The following is a 19,853-nucleotide window of genomic DNA, read 5'->3' as shown; positions in this document are numbered from 1 at the left end:
TTCTGTTCTGGCAGATTGTTGTTAGGACTGTATCTTGTATGAGATTAAAGAGAGAATATTATTTGGTTGCTTAGCCAAAGAATTTAACTTACAATTTTAAAATAGCAAATAGTAGTAATAATAAAAATTGGGGTGTTAGTTACAAGGTGATTGGCGTAAGCAGTTAAGCACAATGGGGTAAAGAGGTAGACGGATACAGTGACAGAGTACTTCAAACAACAGAAGCATTATGGCATTCAAGTGCACCACAAAAGTTGCTGTAGCTTTTGGTAACTATTAGTGTTGTAAGTTGTATGATTAGCTCAGGTTATGTCTTGAGAAAAAACCTTAGAATTCTTGGTACTCAATATACTACTTTAGTAGTTTTTTCACTTTATGGTCTCTTTTGTGCGTTATGTTGCTTGGGTTAGGGAGAGAGAGAAAATGAGAAGTTGCAAAATCTAATGCTAGAGCCTCTTGTGAAAACATCGAAAATGATTTTAAAGGGAAAACTGATAATGAAACAAAATTTAAGAGGTGGAATGTGATAAAAACTATGATTCAGAAGATGTATAGAAGGGGAATTAAGGTAGTGTTTGGTTGTTGAGACACACAATTTTAAAAGATATGTTAGTGCATAAATTGACACAAATTACATGAATTCAGTGTACCTCCAATAAGTTGAGACACAAAATTAATATTGAGACATTGATTATTTTGACAATTTTATCTTTTCTTTTTCTTTCTATTTCAACTTCTGTCTCTTCTCTCTTCATGGCCAACTAAGCAAAATCTCTTCTCTCCTCTCTTCTTCTCCCTATTTGAACTTTTGTTTCTTCTCTCTTCATGGTCAACTAACATCTTCTTACTGAAGTGTCTCATTGCCACTACCTCACTTCCTCCTCATACTCTCCAGCAAATTGGATCTATGTCTTTTTCCTTCTTCCAAATCTCCAGATCTGCGACTTGTGTTTCTGCCATGTCGCAAGGGAGCCTCTATCATCGACCCATCGTGCCTCCATTTTCATCTCTGTTCATCATTCTATTTGTCTTTTTTTGAATTTTTTTCCTAAAATAAAGTTTTTTTTATTATTAATTTGTGCTATTTTTAAAAAAAAAATTATAGTTTGAATGCTATAAAAAGAAAATGAAGAAAAGAGGCAGAGCATTGGCTAATTTTCTTTTTATATAAAAAAATATCGGTGTTTTTATTAAAAATGAGATTATTTGGTGTAATTACATAGGAATGAATTTTTTAGGTGAGAAATCAATACGTGGGAGGCGTGTTGCAACATGCAGGGGACGTATTAAAACATGTGAGAGCGTGTTGAATATTTTCACAATACTGTAATATGCTTCAAATGTCAATATTTAATCAAAATATCATTTCCACTTTCATATTAAAAATAAAAGAAAAGTATAAATAAGTTTCTGATTTTTTTGCCTGGACATTTATATCCTTGAGAATTTAAAAATACATTTAAGTATTTAACTTTCTCAAAATCTGCACATATGAATCCCTATGTCTAATCTATACTATTTTAAAAATTCTCCCACTTGTGCATTCATATATCAATCAGACCAATACAACAAAAGCTATGTTTGATTTTCGTCGAATCTGCTAAACCCAAGTGAACAGAAGGATCAATGTGTCCAAATTTTAAAAATATCAAAGACTTAAATATATTTTTAAATCGTTAAAAATTTAAATGTCAGTAAAACAAAAGTTGAAGAACTTATTTATCTTTTTTTTTCTAAAAAAAATTTCTGACAGAGCATATATCACAGAATTTTAATATCTCCACAAATATTCAGTGTCGGGTGGGTTGTTGTTGACCACAAAATATGGGAATTTGTTACTTCAGCGGATTCTTTGGATTCTTTAACGCACGTGGAAGATGTTGAATGCATAGCCAGCATTTTTGCCCCTTCCCCCTCGGCTCTCCCTACAGCCCTACTACTAATCACGAGTAATAAATTAAAAAACAAAGCGATTAGATTTTAATATCCGAAAACATCAAAAGAATTTATCTTTTACTTCATTTAGTATTTTAATAAAAAAAAAATAGAAAGATATTAAGAATACCAAAATTAAAAAATAAAACATTTCTAAATTTTTAAAAAACAACAAATGTAAATAATTAAAATAGCAAGTGAAAATAGACATTTACATCATATCTTTAACAGTTTTTAGAGAGAGAAAAAAATTGATACTGAAACAGAATTGATTATTTGAACATTTTTTTTAATCTTTTCTTCGGGACTAATTTATCCAAAAAGAAAATTGATAGTCACTGAACTAATATACTTAGCAAAGACCAAATAAATTTTGGATCCCCAAAATGATAAAATTTATCGTAAAGGTTAACTATATACAAAAACTGAGAGTACATAAAAATAGGCATCATGGTTCAGCCTAATGAGCAAATCCTAAGAACTTGTATATATGTTACAAATGCATCTGCTCTTTTAAATTTCCAAGAGGGCCAAAGCCTTTTTTATCTTTCACTTCCTCCTGGTTACAATTACAACTGTCGGTGTTGAAGTTTTGGCCACATTTCATGCAAATGCCTTTGCACCAAGGATCACAAACTGAATTCATGGTAATCTCAAGATGCACCCTGTCTCTTATGTTCTTTGAAATGTCAATTTCTTTGTCTTCCAGGGGAAAATGCAGCCTATCGTCCAAATCGATTAGTGCATCATTGTCCTCATCGTCATCCCCGTTGCCCTCACCACTGTTTCCAAAGGCTGTATATATGTCTTCCCCATAAATAACACCCAGATCAATAGTCTCTGGTTCTTCAATGGGTTCTTCGGTGAGTAAAAGAGAGAACTCGGAAAATACACTCTCAGCAGATGGCATACCACACCTTCAACAGAGAATGATATTGAAACAAAGTTGTTAAAATTAAAAATAACAATAAAAACAACTGAGATGGATAAAGAAATACTTATTAGGCAATACAAAAAAATATTTTTCACAAAATACACCAATCATATTTGTTCTGTTCTGTTAATGATGAGGGGAAAGATGGTTAGCCATAAGTGAAAAGAAAACCAATAACCATTGTATTTTACTACCATCTGTGATGATATGGTATTATTAATGCTTGGAAAAGGATTCTACTACCTTAGTAGTTACCTAGAACCTGTTCTATTTCAGTAGTTAGCTCAATCAATAATAGTGGAGAGGAGAGGATACATCAACTTCTGTGCTATCCATTTTGTGCTTACCTCCCACACTTTTTTTTTTTCCAAAGTTAGCAATGAAACTCGAACCCGCAACTTCTAGGTGAGTATGGGAAGAATATGCCATTTGAGATATAGCTCGTTGGCACTTACCTCCCACACTTAAATCTTTATAAAACAAACAGAATAATATATAAAGATACACTTATGACATCCCTCAAAAAAATATATATAATAATAAATAAACAAATAAGATACTTATGTTGCCATTATTCCCTTTTTCCTTTTAAATAGGGAGCAATCTATCTTGTACCACGCAGACTTTAGCAGTAAAGAGCTGGTAACAGCGTCCTCTTTGAATCTAGCAGCTGATTAAACTTACTGGCCTGCAAATCTTATGCAAACTAGCTTGGCCAGCTGCATATAGCAATCAATTACTTTGTTTAGCAGGTTCATCTTCTATGGCATACTTAGATGGAGTTAAACAAATTATAAACCATGATCAGGATAACAATTACTATGTTGTTATAATTTCACTATATAGAAGCACAGATTAGACCACATCATAATGAATGCAAAGAAAATTTCAGACATGTTAATGAGCAAAGTCACAAGGGTAGTACCTACTGCAAAGAAGACCAATGACAGTTTTTATGATCCCCTCAAGCCTCAATTTTTTCTTCTTCCTGACCACATCTATTGAGATCTGAACAGGAGTTCCATTAGGATAGTCCTTCACGGCTTTTGTGACCCGCAATCCCATGACAGAAGCCCTATTTTTCGATAAATCTGTGGAAAGATTTCCTAGACCTAAACTCTCCAAGGTAGTGCAGTATTCCACATGTGAAATTGATGCGTTTCTCTTATATATAACAGCACCTTCCCATGGGGACCCAGTAGATTCAACTTCATCATCATCATCGTCATCCCAATCCATGGACTCATCAATAAATGACTCAAAATCATCAAGTCCCTTGCATTTAGCAGTATACTTATGCAGCACATTTGGTTCAATTCTACGGTTTGTATATAAATATCTGGTTTTACTATTTGAAACTGGTCTATTCCAAAAAGGGGTGAAGGAAATATATGCAATTTTATGCTTGGAGTTTACATTACAAGTCTTCCATTGAGAAAATTGTAAAGGGACTGCAGCGGATGAAGGGATAAGAAGTGACATTTTCAGGTTCCAATGATTGATAAACCTAAAAAATCAAACTCTGATTTGGAATTCTAACAATTATGCAAAAGCAATAGTTTCCAGGTAAGGCTCTATCAGCATTCAGTAGCTATATCTTTCCAAATAATTTTGCAGTATACTGACTCACAATATTTGTGCTTATGGAAAGCAGCTACAGTTGACAGGAACTGTATTCTGATAAAGAAGAAGAATAGACAACAAGTGTAATTATCAGCGTTAAATGTGGCAAATGGGTATAAAAAGGGGAAATTTAAGACGGGGTAAAGAGAAAAAGAAACCCTAAACCCTAATAAAACCCAAATTCAAATAGAATGGAAACGAAATGCGAAACATGAAAGTGAAAGAAAAAATGGTAGGCAAGTACGTGTTAAAGAATGAAAATATAATCCAAAGATTATGAACAGAAATAGAGGACTTACCGCGAGCAGATAACGGGGTGCCCATTGCTCAACTGGGTCCATCACAAAAGACCCGACTGGATGAATGCTTCTCTCACTTAGAAGAAAAGTCATTCAAAAACAAAATCAATTAAAATTAAGCCCGGATAAACAACTTAATTAAGTTACTTTTGAAAAAATAGTTTAAACAATAAATACTTATATTAAAAGTAATTTATAAATAAGTTATTTTATATTTAGTTTTTTAGTTTTAAAAATATTTATTTTAAGAGAAAAATAATAAAAAAATTTTTATTATGAGAGAAGTCATTTTTTTTAACTTCTCTTTAAACATCAAAATAACTTTTTAAAAAGTTACAATTTTACTTTAAAAATTATACCAGACATTAATACTACACTTTTTTATAAATTAAAAATTAAAAAAAATTACTTATGAACCTATCTAAACGGAGCTAAGTGGAATTGGAGTTTCAGCAACAATAATAACCAGGGATTGGCAAGGAAGACTAAACCACAATCAGCATTAGCAGTAAGAGTGTTTAAAATTTAAAAACCAATTCAAACAAAATTGATGAATGGAACTGAAATAACTGAAAATTAAAATAATTGAAAACCGAAATAATTGAAAAATGATGTTTTTACAGTTTTTTATTGTTTGATTCGGTTCGATTTAATTTTTTATTTTGGTTGAAAAAATCTGAACCAAACTAAATCGAATTGATAAATAAATAAAGGTGAAAATTTACACGTTTTTATTTTTTAGAGTAAAGTATCGTTTTTGTCCCCAACGTTTTGGGTAAATCCTATTTGTATCCCTAACGTTTAAATCATCATATTTGTATCCCTAACGTTTGTAAAAGTGATTCAATGTTATCCTGTCGTGAATTACACATCATGAGTGTTTTAGTTTGAGTTTTAAAAATCTCTTCTTGAAGTTAGAATACAAATGTCTAGGATAGAATCGATGATCTACTCCAAAAAATAGCTCATCAAATGTTGAAATTAATTCCTATAATATTTACATAATTCACTTTTCTAGGGACATAATTGAATCTAAATATAAATAGTGGGTATAATATTAAAATCGAACACATCCAAGTGAGATTTAATTGAGAATGAATACATCCAAGTGAGAATAATTGAAAAATATAATCTGATTTGTTAGTATAATTGATAGTAGGATAACATTGAACCACTTTTATAAATGTTAAGAATACAAATAGGACGATTTAAACGTTAGGGACACAAATATGACTTACCCCAAACATTAGGGACAAAAACGATACTCTAAAAAATAAAAACGTGTAAATTTTCACCTTTATATATATGAACATATTAGTAATATTTTACATATTCGAAATTGGTATTGAAGAACTAATATGTTTGGGTGATACCGTGATAGATTATCCAAAAATTTTAATTTGGGCACCAACAAAGAGATAGAAATTGCAAGACACCCATAAAAAATTATAATAGCCCACAGGATATTTATGATATATATCCCCACATCCATCTTAATCATCTTTGTTATTTAAAGTGCAAGGTTTGGGCCATGGATTATTATTGATGAGGCCTTATTTTTTTTTATAAAACATTAATGATATTTTCTTTTAAATTAATTTATAAATTTTTTTAGATTTGTGTCTTCTGAAAAGTAAAAAAAAAAAAATTATAGTAGAATAAAACTTACTTAAAATCAAATAACCTAGTATAACACACATCTTTGATCAATATTAAAAAAAATTAGCCAATTATGTACATAAAATCTTAAAAAATACAATTCTATCTTTTTTAATTAAGTTAGCTTTAAAATACCAATAATACTTTTTCATGTGCTGCTTTTAATCTAAAATCCTAAAAAAAAATTGATTTAAAATGTAATAATGTTATTATATTGGCACAACACTTTATTTTTGTACGATAAACATACATTTTGTTATAATAATTTTTTATATTTTTTTAGTATATTTTTTTATATTATATAGTATTTTTTCTAGTATTTTATTGTACAATGTGTAATTCGAATCAACATCATTCGAATTACATAGGACTTGACACTTGGGAGTAATTCGAACTAATTCAATTCGAATTATGTTGAATTCACGTGTGATAGTAATTCGAATTGCATCAATTCGAATTATGTATGTTTCATTTGTGCATTGGTTGATTGGTGAATCAGATTTCGTTTTGGCTGATTCATGTAATATGTATCTCTCCATGGCTTATTTTAATTTTTTACCCTATTTTTTTTTGTTAATTAACAAATTTTAACTTTTATTTGTTATATTTTATATTAGGGGAAAATACAATTAGTTCAACTATTATATACTACGAAAATTCAAGTACAATTAACTTCGTATAAAATTAATAGTTAAAAATTATTAAATAATATAATAAATTTAACTAAATTATAATATAATAATTTTTAATTATCAATTTTATACAAAAATAATTGTATGTATTCGAGTCTTCATCCATATAAATACTTCAAATACATAGCCTGCAAGTGGCAGCATTGCAACGTGCAGATATAGGTTCTTGTCTGACCATTCCCGAGACCCCTGTCTGAACGCACCTTATAAATTTACATACAACATGTACTTGAATAATCAGAAGGAATAATAGGCACTAGATGATTTTAATGACTACTCTTGATGGAGGCGTTAGGCAAAGAGCTTGAGAGGGAGATGGGTGGCAGTTGACCGTGGTTCCAATGCACGCCCAACTTTAATTTCACTAGTTAACACAGAAATCAGCAACGACGTTAATGCAATGGTGGTGTATGTTGGAGGGAACTCACATCAAGAGTGATGTCAATGCAAACACCCCTAAGCATGACAAGTGTGAGCGAGTTGAACAAAGTTGTTTGTTTGCTTCTGTGAGTCCGAGTGGAGCCAACTATCATAATCATCATCATTGACATCACCCGCATTCAGAGTGCCCTTCCCAATATTCAGAGTCTACTTGGTGGATCTCATCAACAACACTTGTCTCATTTTCATTCCATCTCCAAATTAAGCATCACCTTTTATCCTATTCTCTACTCATCATTTTACTTTTAGGAAATTATTTGATTTCCTAACTTATTTGTGTGCAATACATATATTAATTATAATCACATATTATGCTATTTCAAATTAAATGACTTATATAATGGTGATCTTATTTATTGTTATAAATGCTAAATTGAATAAGTCATTATTACTTTTGATTTGGAATTAAATGAGAATAAAACCGGATATTATCTTTTGTTTCTTAGATAATTATCTTTTTGAATTTTAGATATATTATCTTTTGGGCTTTAGATACTATTTTATTTGGGCTTAAGGGTTTAATGGGTGTCATGCTCAAATATAAATAGACCTTCAGGGTTTCGGTCCCCAATATACCAAAGCCGCCTTTGTTACTCTTTTCCCATCAAAAGAGTTGCAGTTCAGCCTCCTAGGAATACAGAAGGCTTTGATTGAGGAAGATCGAAAGAACCATAAGATCCAAATTCTTCCAATCGTATGATTCATGTTTATGAATTCAGGTACGCTTCCGCATTATGATATATATATTTTTGATGATTCAATATGGATGATCTGGGTTATAGAAATTAATTTATTCCAACAAGTGATATCAGAGCCATCCATTATTTAGTCATCGAAAATATTCGATTTTTGCTTTTCTATTGTCGAATCAATATATATATATATATGCATGTTGTTTACGTTATAAATTGTTGCACACGCATATATATAAACTTGTTTGAGTTTGTGTGTGCGTCAATGTATATATATATAAATTGATACGTAGATATATATCCATTGATATGCCTCCTGTGTGTTTATATATATATATGATTTTAGTATTGTTTCAGATTACATGTTATTACTGCCACTTGGATATATATACTTTTGGCTGCTTATATATATATATTTTACCGTATCGATATTCTTATTTGATATAGTAATTGATTTATTCTGAAACATTAGCACAAAGAATTATTATAATTGTCTCGTTTCTCTTATTTTGTGCGTTTTTTATTTGATATAAAGTTAATTGATTATCCTTTTAGGATATAAGGATTATTATGTATATGTAACTTATGCCAATATTAATCGATTCAAAAGGAGATTTATATTTGGCCAAGTTATGTATACATATTAATAATATTTGAATAATAAAAAATATTATTTAATTGTTACATAAAGAAACTAGTAACAATTTGGATTAGTATACCCACTTATTTTATAAAGATTTGATTTTGAAATAAATTGATTGAATATTATGCTGCCAAAGTAGCCTCTTTTGTGAAAATTGATTTATTCAAAACATAAGGAATATGGTGCTATGTAATTCATGCGAATATTGATCGGCTCAAAGGAAAATCTATATTTGGCCGAATTACATACACATATTGATGGTAAATACATATTTGGGTAACTGATTAAGAATAAAGTAATACTTATTATTTATGCGAAAATATGGATTTTTACCCATTAATTAACTAATATTTACTGCATGTTCTTTTGTTCTAATCCAGAAACTATGGCTTTAGCTACTAATGTTTCTGCGCAAATTAGCAGTATTCCTATGCTGAATGGTTCAAACTTTAAAGTTTGAAGGATACCGTGGAGATTGTCCTCGGTTGTATGGATCTAGATATAGCTCTTCGAGAGGAGAAACCCACTTCCACTCCGGAAAACCTCAATGGGGTTAAAATAGAGAAGTGGGAGAGATCCAATCGAATGAGCATTATGATCATGAAACGCTCAATTCCTGAGGCGTTTCGGGGCTCAATTACTGAGGATAAAGATGCCAAACAGCTCCTAAAGGATGTTGAAAAATTCTTTACTAAGAATGAAAAGGCGAAGGCAAGTAGTCTTTTGAGCAAACTTGTCTCCATGAGGTATAAAAGTAAAGGGAACATAAGGGAGTACATTATGAAAATGTATCATCTTGCTTCAAAATTGAAAGCACTAAAGTTAGAGTTGTCTGAAGATTTACTCGTGCATTTCATTTTGATTTCCCTTCCTGCACACTTTGGGCAATTCAAAGTGAGTTATAACACTCTAAAGGACACTTGGTCCTTAAATGAGCTTATATCTCACTGTGTGCAAGAAGAAGAGAGGCTACAGCAAGATAAGACTGAAAGTGCTCACATGGCTTCATCTTCTCAGTATAAAAGAAAGTGTGATACTATTGCGGATGTGCCTTCTCAGCAGAAAAAGGCTAAGAAACAAGATCAAGTTTCAACTTGTTTCTTTTGTAAGAAGGCGGGACACATGAAGAAGGATTGTACCAAATATGCCACTTGGCGTGTAAAGAAGGGTATAATTCTTACTTTTGTTTGTTCTGAGGCTAGTTTAAGTTATGCACCTGTTGATACTTGGTGGGTAGATTCTATTGCTACTACTCATGTAAGTGTTACTATGCAGGGTTGCCTGTGGAGCCGACCGCCAAATGATACTGAAAGATACATCTATGTGGCAGACGGCAATATAGTTGCAGTCGAAGCTATAGGAACCTTTAGATTATGTTCCACGAGTGGATTTTACTTGGATTTATTAGAGACATTTTTTGTATCGTCATTTAGACGAAATTTAGTTTCTGTTTTTCGTTTGGACAAATCAGGTTATTTTTGTTCGTTCGGAGACAATAAAGTCAGTCTCTTCTATAATTTGAATAATATTTGCTCTGGTCATTTGGTGGATAATCTATATAGGCTTGACTTAAATTCCTATAATAAGGAAATACTGCAAACGGGTACAAAACGAAAACTAAATGAGAATTCGGCATCATTATGGCACAAAGGCCTAGGTCACATCTCTAAACAGAGAATTCAGAGGCTCGTGTCGGATGGAATTCTCGGACCCCTAAATTTGGCGGACTTTGAAGTCTGCATTGAGTGCATAAAGGGGAAAAAGGACAAACGAAAGGAAATTAGGTGTCGAGAGAGCTAAAAATGTCTTAGAACTGATACATACCGATATATGTGGCCCATTCCCTACTGTCTCTTGGAATGGATAACGGTACTTTATTACGTTCATAGATGATTACTCTCGTTACAGGTATCTATATTTAATTCATGAAAAGTCCCAAGCCTTGGATGTTTTCAAGTCTTTCAAAGCTGAAGTTGAACTTCAACTTGGAAAGAAAATTAAAGCTGTCAAATCTGATCGTGGTGGTGAATACTACGGAAGATATGACGGTTCAGGTGAGCAATATCCCGGGCCTTTTGCTCTTTTCCTAGAGGAGTGTGGTATTGTTCCGCAATACACTATGCCAGGCAAACCTAGCATGAATGGTGTTGCAGAGCGAAGGAACCGAACTCTTAAGGACATGGTGAGAAGTATGATTAGTCATTCTTCCTTGCCTGAATCACTCTGGGGAGAAGCCTTAAAGACCGCAGTGTACATCCTTAATAGGGTGCCAAGCAAAGCAGTTAAAAAAACCCCATATGAAATTTGGACTGGGAAAAGCCCTAGTATAAAGCATTTGCATATTTGGGGATGTCCAGCTGAGGCGCGACCTTTTAGGTCGCATGAGAGAAAATTGGACTCAAGGACAATTAGTTGCTACTTTGTTGGTTACGCTGAGCGTTCACGGGGGTACAAGTTTTACAATCCTGCATCAAGGTCTATTTTGAGACGGAAAATGCGAGATTTCTTGAGGATGTTGAGTTTGGGGGGGAAGGAAATATTAGGAATATTGCTTTTGATGAGGATTCTATAACTGACAATGATCAGGACCTTGTGCCTATTATTGTTCAAGATACAGTTATAGTACAAAAGCACAATGAGAATCCTGTTGTAAATTCAGCTACAGTACAAGAGAACAATGAGAATATTGTTGTTGCTCAAGATACTGCTACAGTACAGGAAAATAATGAGAATCCTCCTCAAACCCAACCCATACAGCAAGCTCAACAACCTCAAGAAGTGTCATTAAGGAGATCCAATAGAGAAAGGAGAAAATCCATCTATGGTCTCAAACAAGCTTCCCGTCAATGGTATCACATGTTCATCAAGTCATTACCTCATGGTTTTGAGGTAAATATTATAGATGAATGTGTATACCGCAAGTTCAGTGGGAGTAAATACCTTTTTTTTTTGGTCTTACATGTTGATGACATTCTACTTATCAAGTAACGATATAGGCTTGTTGCATGAAATTAAGAAATTTCTATCGAACAAATTCGAAATGAAAGATCTTGGTGATGCCCCTTTTGTATTAGGAATCAAGATACTAAGAGATCGCTCTCAAGGTATTCTTGGATTATCACAAAAGAACTATATCGTAAAGATTTTAAGTAGATATGTCATAGAAGGTTGTAGACCAATGGACACACCCGTAGCTAAAGGAGACAAGTTCAGTCTCAAGCAATGCCCGAAAAAATAATCTTGAGAGGACAGCAATGCATGATAAACCTTATGCATCAGCACTAGGGAATTTAATGTATGCACAAGTCTGCACACATATCCCGATAGTGGGAGTGTTGGGTAGATACTTGAGCAATCCGGATTTGGATCATTGGATAGCTGTTAAACGCGTAATGCGTTGTTTAAAGAGAACAAAGGATTACATGCATATTTATTGGAGATCAGAAAATTTGGAGATCATTAGGTACTCTGATTCCGATTTCATGGCATATGGTTGCGAAACTTTGTCACTAAGCTTCATATAGTAGATGACATTGAAAGGCCATTAAAGATATTCTGTGACAATAAGTCAGCAGTACTATACTCCAATAACAATAAAAGCTTGACAAAATCGAAGCATACAGACATTAAGTTCTTAGTTGTCAAGAAGAAAGTTTAAGAAAAACAGATTTCTGTAGGACATATAGGAACAGAGTATATGCTAGCAGACACATTACCAAGGGATTGACCCCCTAAAGTTTTTCATGAGCACACTGCTCGGATGGGTGTCAATATTTGTGATGCCTTGGTTTAGTGGGAGTTTATGCTATATGTCTTATGACAGATATTGAGTTATTTTTTCTGCAGAATTAAGTTGATGGTTTATTTCATGTTATGTGAAATGTTCATTTTGCAATATTTGTATTGTGTTTGATCTCAATAAAGTTGGACCAGCTGGAAATAGACATGCATGAGATCACTTGCCATGTAATTTCCATATTACTCATCCAAATTTGATCTATGTCGTTAAGTATATTAGGATGGTGATTGGCGTGGTTTAGTCACGGCATTTAATGTGATAAAAGCTGCGGTAGTTCCATATCTAATGTATGAGACGGACCAGATTGTTAAAGTAATGAGAGAAATAGCATTTAGATGCGCGCATAAAGTTTATAAATATGTGATTATGTCAAGAAATAATATATGTATAGCCCAAGTGGGAGATTGTTAGGAAATTATTTGATTTCCTAACTTATTTGTGGGCAATACATATATTAATTATAATCACATATTATGCTATTTCAAATTAAATGACTTATATAATGGTGATCTTATTTATTGTTATAAATGCTAAATTGAATAAGTCATTATTACTTTTGATTTGGAATTAAATGAGAATAAAACCAAAGATACTATTGTATTTTGGCTTTAGAATTTAATGGGTGGTTTCCCCATCAAAAGAGTTGCAGTTCAGCCTCCTAGGAATACAGAAGGCTTTGGTTGAGGAAGATCGAAAGAACCATAAGATCCAAATTCTTCCAATCGTATGATTCATGTTTATGAATTCAGGTACGCTTCCGCATTATGATATATATATTTTTGATGATTCAATATGGATGATCTGGGTTATGGAAATTAATTTATTCCAACATTTACCACTATCACACTATATATGTTACTATACACTTAAGTGAGTGTCAACACGCAATAATCACCACTTATATTTTGCAGATTACCATTTATAAGTTCCTTAATTACATTTAGCTACCCTCATCGATCTCATTCATTCAGTCAGTCAGTCAAAACGATCTACATTCCTCAAACTTTCAATACTAATTAACTGACTAATCATTCTTTTTTCTCGGATATATAATGCATTCAGTTCTTCATGTGTAATCAAACAATAATAGGTTCTGTGTTGGAAAAGATTATAATAATGTTATTTATGCATTTGAAATAAGTATTTATTGACGCTCATCTGAATCTGATGGTAAAGATAAAGAATTTAAGGGCTAAAATAATTAAATAAGGCTGTGTTTCTTGTTGTATATGTCACATTATTTGTTTAAAAAAAACACAAATTTCAGAAGAAAATACTACATATAAGATACACCTGCTCCCAGAAAGAGGAAATTAAAGCAAACAAGCCACCAGCACTTCAAGCAGTAAAGCCACTCGCTTTCTACAAAATACATTAATTTAGGATTGTGCCAAAAAGTTAGGGCAGGTATTTTAAACCTGAAATACACATTTTTATTACAATTTTGCTCTCTTCAAAATTTTAAAATTTTACTTTATATCATCATCGCCAACAACGACTTTTTAATTTGGATATGGAAGGAGAAATGTGGTAGGACGTAGTTATAAGGTGTATGAATGTTTTACGCGACTGTGATGTCAGAATCGAAAAAATCAGACAGTCTGAATTCAAGATAAGTAATCAAACAGTCCGATTTAAGGTAAATAAATTAGACCATTCGATTTGTGTTTTTCCAGCCACGTATTGCATATGCATCTCTTCCTGATACGGTGATCCCCTTATACCAACATACCCCTGCCACTCTTCTCGTGTGTTCCTTTTTTCAACCTTCTTTTAGCCACCATTTTCTTTTTTCTTTACCACCTTTTTTAAACTTTGAATAAAAATTAATTACAATGCTAAGAAAAAAAAATGTGAAGATATTGATCGTCCTAAACTTCATATTATCATTCTGATTATATAAGTTTGTTTTTAAATTTTTTTATATAACTGAAATATTATAAATAAAGTTAAAAATTAAGATTGTTAATAATAGTTAGTGTAATAGTTAGACATATATATATTTAAATTTAGTTAGTGAATATGTTAATCAATGATAATATTTGGATTAGACTAATGTAGTAGATTAATAAAAAATATATGTTTAGAATTGCTCGTAATAATTTAGAGAATTATAGTTAATTATTATTAGAGTTACGCTATCACTACAGCACATCCGCTTAAAAAAAAAAAAAAGAAACAATTGACTAAAATATTTAATATGAATAATAATATCATAATTTTTGAAAATTAAAAACTATTCGAAATAATTTTTAGTATTATTAATAAAATTTAGAAGTTAAATTATTATTATTCCGGAGTTTAGTAAATTGGATTTAGTAAAATTATTTTTTTTGGTATTTTTAATAATTAATAATTATTGTTAGATATTTAATTAATATGTTTTGTATAGTTAAATTTGCAAATTTTTTAATAATGATAGTTAAATAATTGATAGGTTAGTTGTATTTATGCATACATGTTAGTTACTAAATTAGCTAATTAATCATAAGTTTAGTATTAGTTTAATAAATTAGTTACTATTTTTTTTCTAAAATTATTAACTTTTAGTAGTAAATTAGTAATTATTAATGATTTGACTAATAGTTTGTTATGTTTTTATAGAGTTCACAGAATTTAACATGTAACTACCTACTGCCTCCGGATAGGTACAATCATAATGTGGAGGAGCATTTACGGTTTACTGATTTTTATCATGCATGTTTCTTAGATTGGAATAATTCAATGTCATAAAACACTGGTAAATGCTGTAGTCGAGAGGTGGTACTCAGACACACACACATTTCACCTTCCGGTTGGTGAGTGTGCTGTTATTCTTGGTCTTCTGACAAACAGTCTTCTAGTGACAGAAGTGACTATGAGTAGTCATGAAGCCTTAGAGGCTGAGTGTTTACACCAATTTGGGGTTGCACCGAGAAAGTCAAACTATAGAGGAAGCTTCATAAAATTGACGTGGCTTCGGGATTTAAAAGAACGTTTACAGCTGATTGACGAAAATAGCATTCAGAGGTACGTGAAGTGCCACATTATGGTGTTATTTGGCACGATCTTGTTTGGAGACAAGTTTGGGGCAACTGTGCACTGGAAGTTTCTGCCTTTGCTTTGTGATTTTGGCAGTATCGGACAGTATAGTTGGGAATCGGCATGCCCAGCATACCTATACAGGGCGTTATGTAGGGCATCTCGTTTTGATTGCAAGGAAATCGATGGTCCACTAACACTTCTGCTAGCTTGGGCTTGGATCTGTCTACCATTTCTTACGCCGATTCCTAGAGAACCCCACAACTTTTCGCTTGCAAACAGGTAACATTATCGACTTACATTGTATCTTCATATTTAGAATCCAATTGTGTTTATGAATCATATTAGGTGGCATAACTAGGAGCGTGCAAACCGACGCTATAAATATCTTAGTCTTGCTCACTTTAGGAAGTCATTGGATGATTTTCAGGAAGGTCAGGTATGTTTTCATTAAATAAGTATTTGTTTCGGGTTTAGTCTTATTATTATTTGGCTTGTAATCATCTGTTTCTTTTATTGTGTGCAGTTTGTGTGGGAGGCCTATGGTGTTGATGGCATTGAGCCAAATATAATTCATGTAGACATCTATATGCACTCAGTTGTGTGGAGCGCTACGGTGCCATTGGTATCATTTGAATGCATTGAGTGGCATGCAACCGATAGGTTTAGGTGACAGTTTAGTTTCATTCAGGGAGTTCCTCATCAGGAACAGAGTATAGACAAGGCACATGAGAAAGTCCTGACTGATCCTAAGAATCTTGACTGGTCCACAGCCACGACTCATTTATTTTGGGTGATGCAGTTGACAAATAGGTATAATCACATTCTTCCCGTACCTCCACAACATCCCTTAGAGATTTACATGTATTGGTACTGTACAAAGTATGACAACCACTTGAACTTGTCAAATCTTGTGGTGCAAGAGAATGATGAGAGTAATCCAGTTAGGGATGATGACAATCAAGAGCAGGAGCCACAGTCACCGCCACCGCCACCGCCACCTCCGCCTCCTCCTCCACAAGAACAACCACAGTCCTCGATCCCATATGTACCTCAAACACAGTTTACCTCGTCATACCTATTACATCAGTAGAATTGGAGTACTCCACAGTTTGACACAGGAGACGGAGCTTCATTTAGCCAGTTACTTGGGTTCATGGCTGTAGATCCAGGCCAATCACAATCTAACCATCAGCCTGATATGATGATGGGTAGGTATTCCTTGGATGCGAGGCATCCATGCCACACTTTCTCGAGTACTTCTGGAGGGTTAGTATCTAGAGACTCTAGTAGGAGTGACGGTGGTCGAGGAATTCTTAACAGCCAAAATTCACGACGTGTTTCAATGGGTCTAATTGAAGAAAATACTGAAGCAATTGAGCAAGAGACTGATGACTATCTAGTAGAGCAACCAGATAATGAGGATGATGAGGAGGATGAAGATGAGGATGTGGATAAGAATCAAGAATCCCACAATGATGATTCTTGTAAACCCCGTAAAATTAGTGAATAATTAATCAATAAATTAATTTTTAATAAAAGAAATTAGAAATGTGAATTTCATAGTTTAATAGGATAGAGCTAATTAAAACAAGAATTTTGACACTAATTTCAAAGAATTTAGTCCAAAATTGGGTCGAACTAGTTGAATCTGGCCCAAAATGGGTCCAAGGCCCAACCCATCAGCCCAATTACACCTTAAAAGAGCCAATCTCTTCTTCCCTTCAGCCTAAAAACGTAGAAGCAACACCAAGGAGGGAGAAGAGAAGGGTTCCAACCCTAACATTCAATCAAACCTCCATAACTTTCCGCTCCGAGCTCCGATCGCTGCACTGTTTGTGGCCACGCATCCGCGGCGTCGAGCTCTACAAAGCCCAATATATTATAAGGTAAGGAAGTAGCATTTTCTTTCTCAATTTTCCCATTTCCAGTTTCGAAATTCTTGGGCTTCGGTATCAAGATTTTGTATAATTTCAGTGTTTAGGATCAAATTAACTTGGTGGATGATGCGGTATTTACAACCACACTTACTAACCGGTAAGTACACCGGGTCGTACCAAGTAATACCTTACGTGAGTAAGGGTCGATCCCACGAGGATTGATGGATTAAGCAACAATAGCGTTTGATAGGATTAGTTAGACAGACATAAAATAGTGTTGGGAGTTCAAAGACATTAAACAATAGCAAAAATATTAAAGAAGGGCAAGTAATTAAGATGGGAATAATATATGGAGAAGATAGTTAAGGTTTTAGAGTTATCTTATTTTCTGGATTGACTTTTCTTATTAACTATTTTAATCATGCAAGATTTAATTCATGGCAAACTAATTGTGACTAGACCCTAATTCCTTAGACCTTCCTAGTCTCCTCTAAAATTCATCAACTGTCAATTCCTTGGTCAATTAATTTCAATTAGAGGGTGATGATCAAATTCTAGTTTATATGCCACAAGAATCCTAATTATCCAAAAAATAAAGGGATTATATGTCACGTATCCCGTTAAATACAAACAATTAGAATTTCAGGATAATATGTTTTCAAGCTATTGTTCAAGTAAAGAGTTTTTCCAAGTTATACAAGAACTCAAATAGAACATGGGTCATACTTCCGTTCCACCCAAATTCATAAAATAAAGAATGAAAACAATTATTGAAATATAAATCAAAACATGAATTAAAATAGAAAAATAATATTATCAATCCATACAATAGACAGAGCTCCTAACCTTAACATTGGAGGATTAGTTGCTCATGGAATATGGAATGTAAATTTGTATGGAATAATGTTGTGGAATGTTCTTCTCGAACCACCCTATTGGGATCCCTTTTATAACTAATCCTAATAATTTAAAAATCCAATTTCTAAAATTAAAATTAAAATAATATCTTTTCCTAAAATAAGATTTGAATTTAAATTCGAATCAATTAACAAGTCTTCAGCTGATGGGTGTGGACCACTTGATTTGTCCATTCTGCAGCTTCTAATCTGTGATTTCTGGGCTAAGAATTGGGTCAAAACGGCCCAGAAATCGCCCCCAACGTTTTTCTACATTTTCTGCACATGGCGCATGTGACGCGTCCGCGTCATCTACGCGTTCGCGTCATTTGTGCAGATTCCAGTCCACGCGTTCGCGTCAGGCACGCGATCGCGTCATTGCGATTTCCTCCATTCCGCGCGGTCGCGTGAGCCATGCATCCGCATCGGTATTCGCTGGTCATCTCCTTGGCTTCTTCTCTTTCTCTGCAGAAACTCCATCAAATTCTGCCAAATGCTACCTAAAATAAACAGTATTGCACAAAACTCAAAATAGCATCCATAGTGGCTAAAATGTAATTAATTCTTAATTAAACTCAATAAATTAGATGCAAATTCACTAGGAAAAGATAGAAAAGATGCTCACGCATCAGTGGACTTGTCGAGTCTTGCTCCAATTCTCTGTTGGTGAGGTGAGAACCCTTAAACCGTGATGGATTTTCTTGATTATATGTGTTTGGATATTGAAATTTAGTATATGGATGTGGTAATGTGAATTAGGTGGGTATATATGTGAATTGGAGCTTAATTGCAAATGTTGGATGTTTGGTGAAACTTTGGAGGTTGAATCTTGGTGGTTGCACTTGTGAGCTTACTTTGTGTGGGTTGTCTTGGGTGATACGAGGAAATTGGCCAATGTATTGTTTAGGTTTCTCGTATTTATTATGTAAGGTTTTATGAAAACTTAGGCTAGATGACCATAGGTTAAGTGTGAATACTGGAATGCGTTAAATGTTTAGTACCTTGATAATGATTGTTAATTTTTGGTTGATTTTTAGCTTGATAATTGATGTTGGTGATGGAATATAATGTTATATGGTGAATTAGTGATAATTGGTAAGGTATTAAAAAAATGAACATGTATATGTGATAAAGGATGATGATTTTGTTGTTTAGTTGAGTAATTGTATATGAGATTGTGCGTATAAAAGTAAAATTGATTAAGGTAGGATGTGGAGGTTTTGGTATTTTAAAGTGGTATGTTGTTGTGCTGGATACATGCATAAAAAGTGGAAATTAAGTTTGGTTTTAAAATAATTATATGAAAAATATACTAGTATTTATAATTTAAAGTTAGAAT

The 19,853-nt window shown here is 33.0% G+C and overlaps 1 protein-coding gene across 1 annotated transcript; it reads right to left on the bottom strand.

The window, feature by feature from the left end:
* On the bottom strand, window positions 2,285–4,902 carry LOC107632177 (large ribosomal RNA subunit accumulation protein YCED homolog 1, chloroplastic). Its single transcript, XM_016335855.2, has 3 exons — window positions 4,792–4,902; window positions 3,795–4,546; window positions 2,285–2,852 (listed from the first exon to the last, which is right to left on the bottom strand). Exons 2-3 carry the CDS (start codon window positions 4,349–4,351, stop codon window positions 2,429–2,431), a joined length of 981 nt encoding a protein of 326 aa, XP_016191341.1. The 5' UTR covers window positions 4,352–4,546; window positions 4,792–4,902; the 3' UTR covers window positions 2,285–2,428.

This window comes from Arachis ipaensis, chromosome B03 (genome assembly GCF_000816755.2).
Source record: "Arachis ipaensis cultivar K30076 chromosome B03, Araip1.1, whole genome shotgun sequence".
Classification (NCBI taxonomy): domain Eukaryota; kingdom Viridiplantae; phylum Streptophyta; class Magnoliopsida; order Fabales; family Fabaceae; genus Arachis; species Arachis ipaensis.
Note: the sequence above shows the minus strand (reverse complement) of the source record. Positions and strands in the feature narration are given on the sequence as shown.

Bases quoted from the DNA above. Each gene is read 5' to 3' on its own strand.
- LOC107632177 (XM_016335855.2), bottom strand. From the start codon at position 4,351: ATGTCACTTCTTATCCCTTCATCCGCTGCAGTCCCTTTACAATTTTCT. The intron at 2,853-3,794 runs GTACTACCCTTG...TCTCTGTTGAAG, and splicing joins ATTGGTCTTCTTTGCAGTAG to GTGTGGTATGCCATCTGCTG.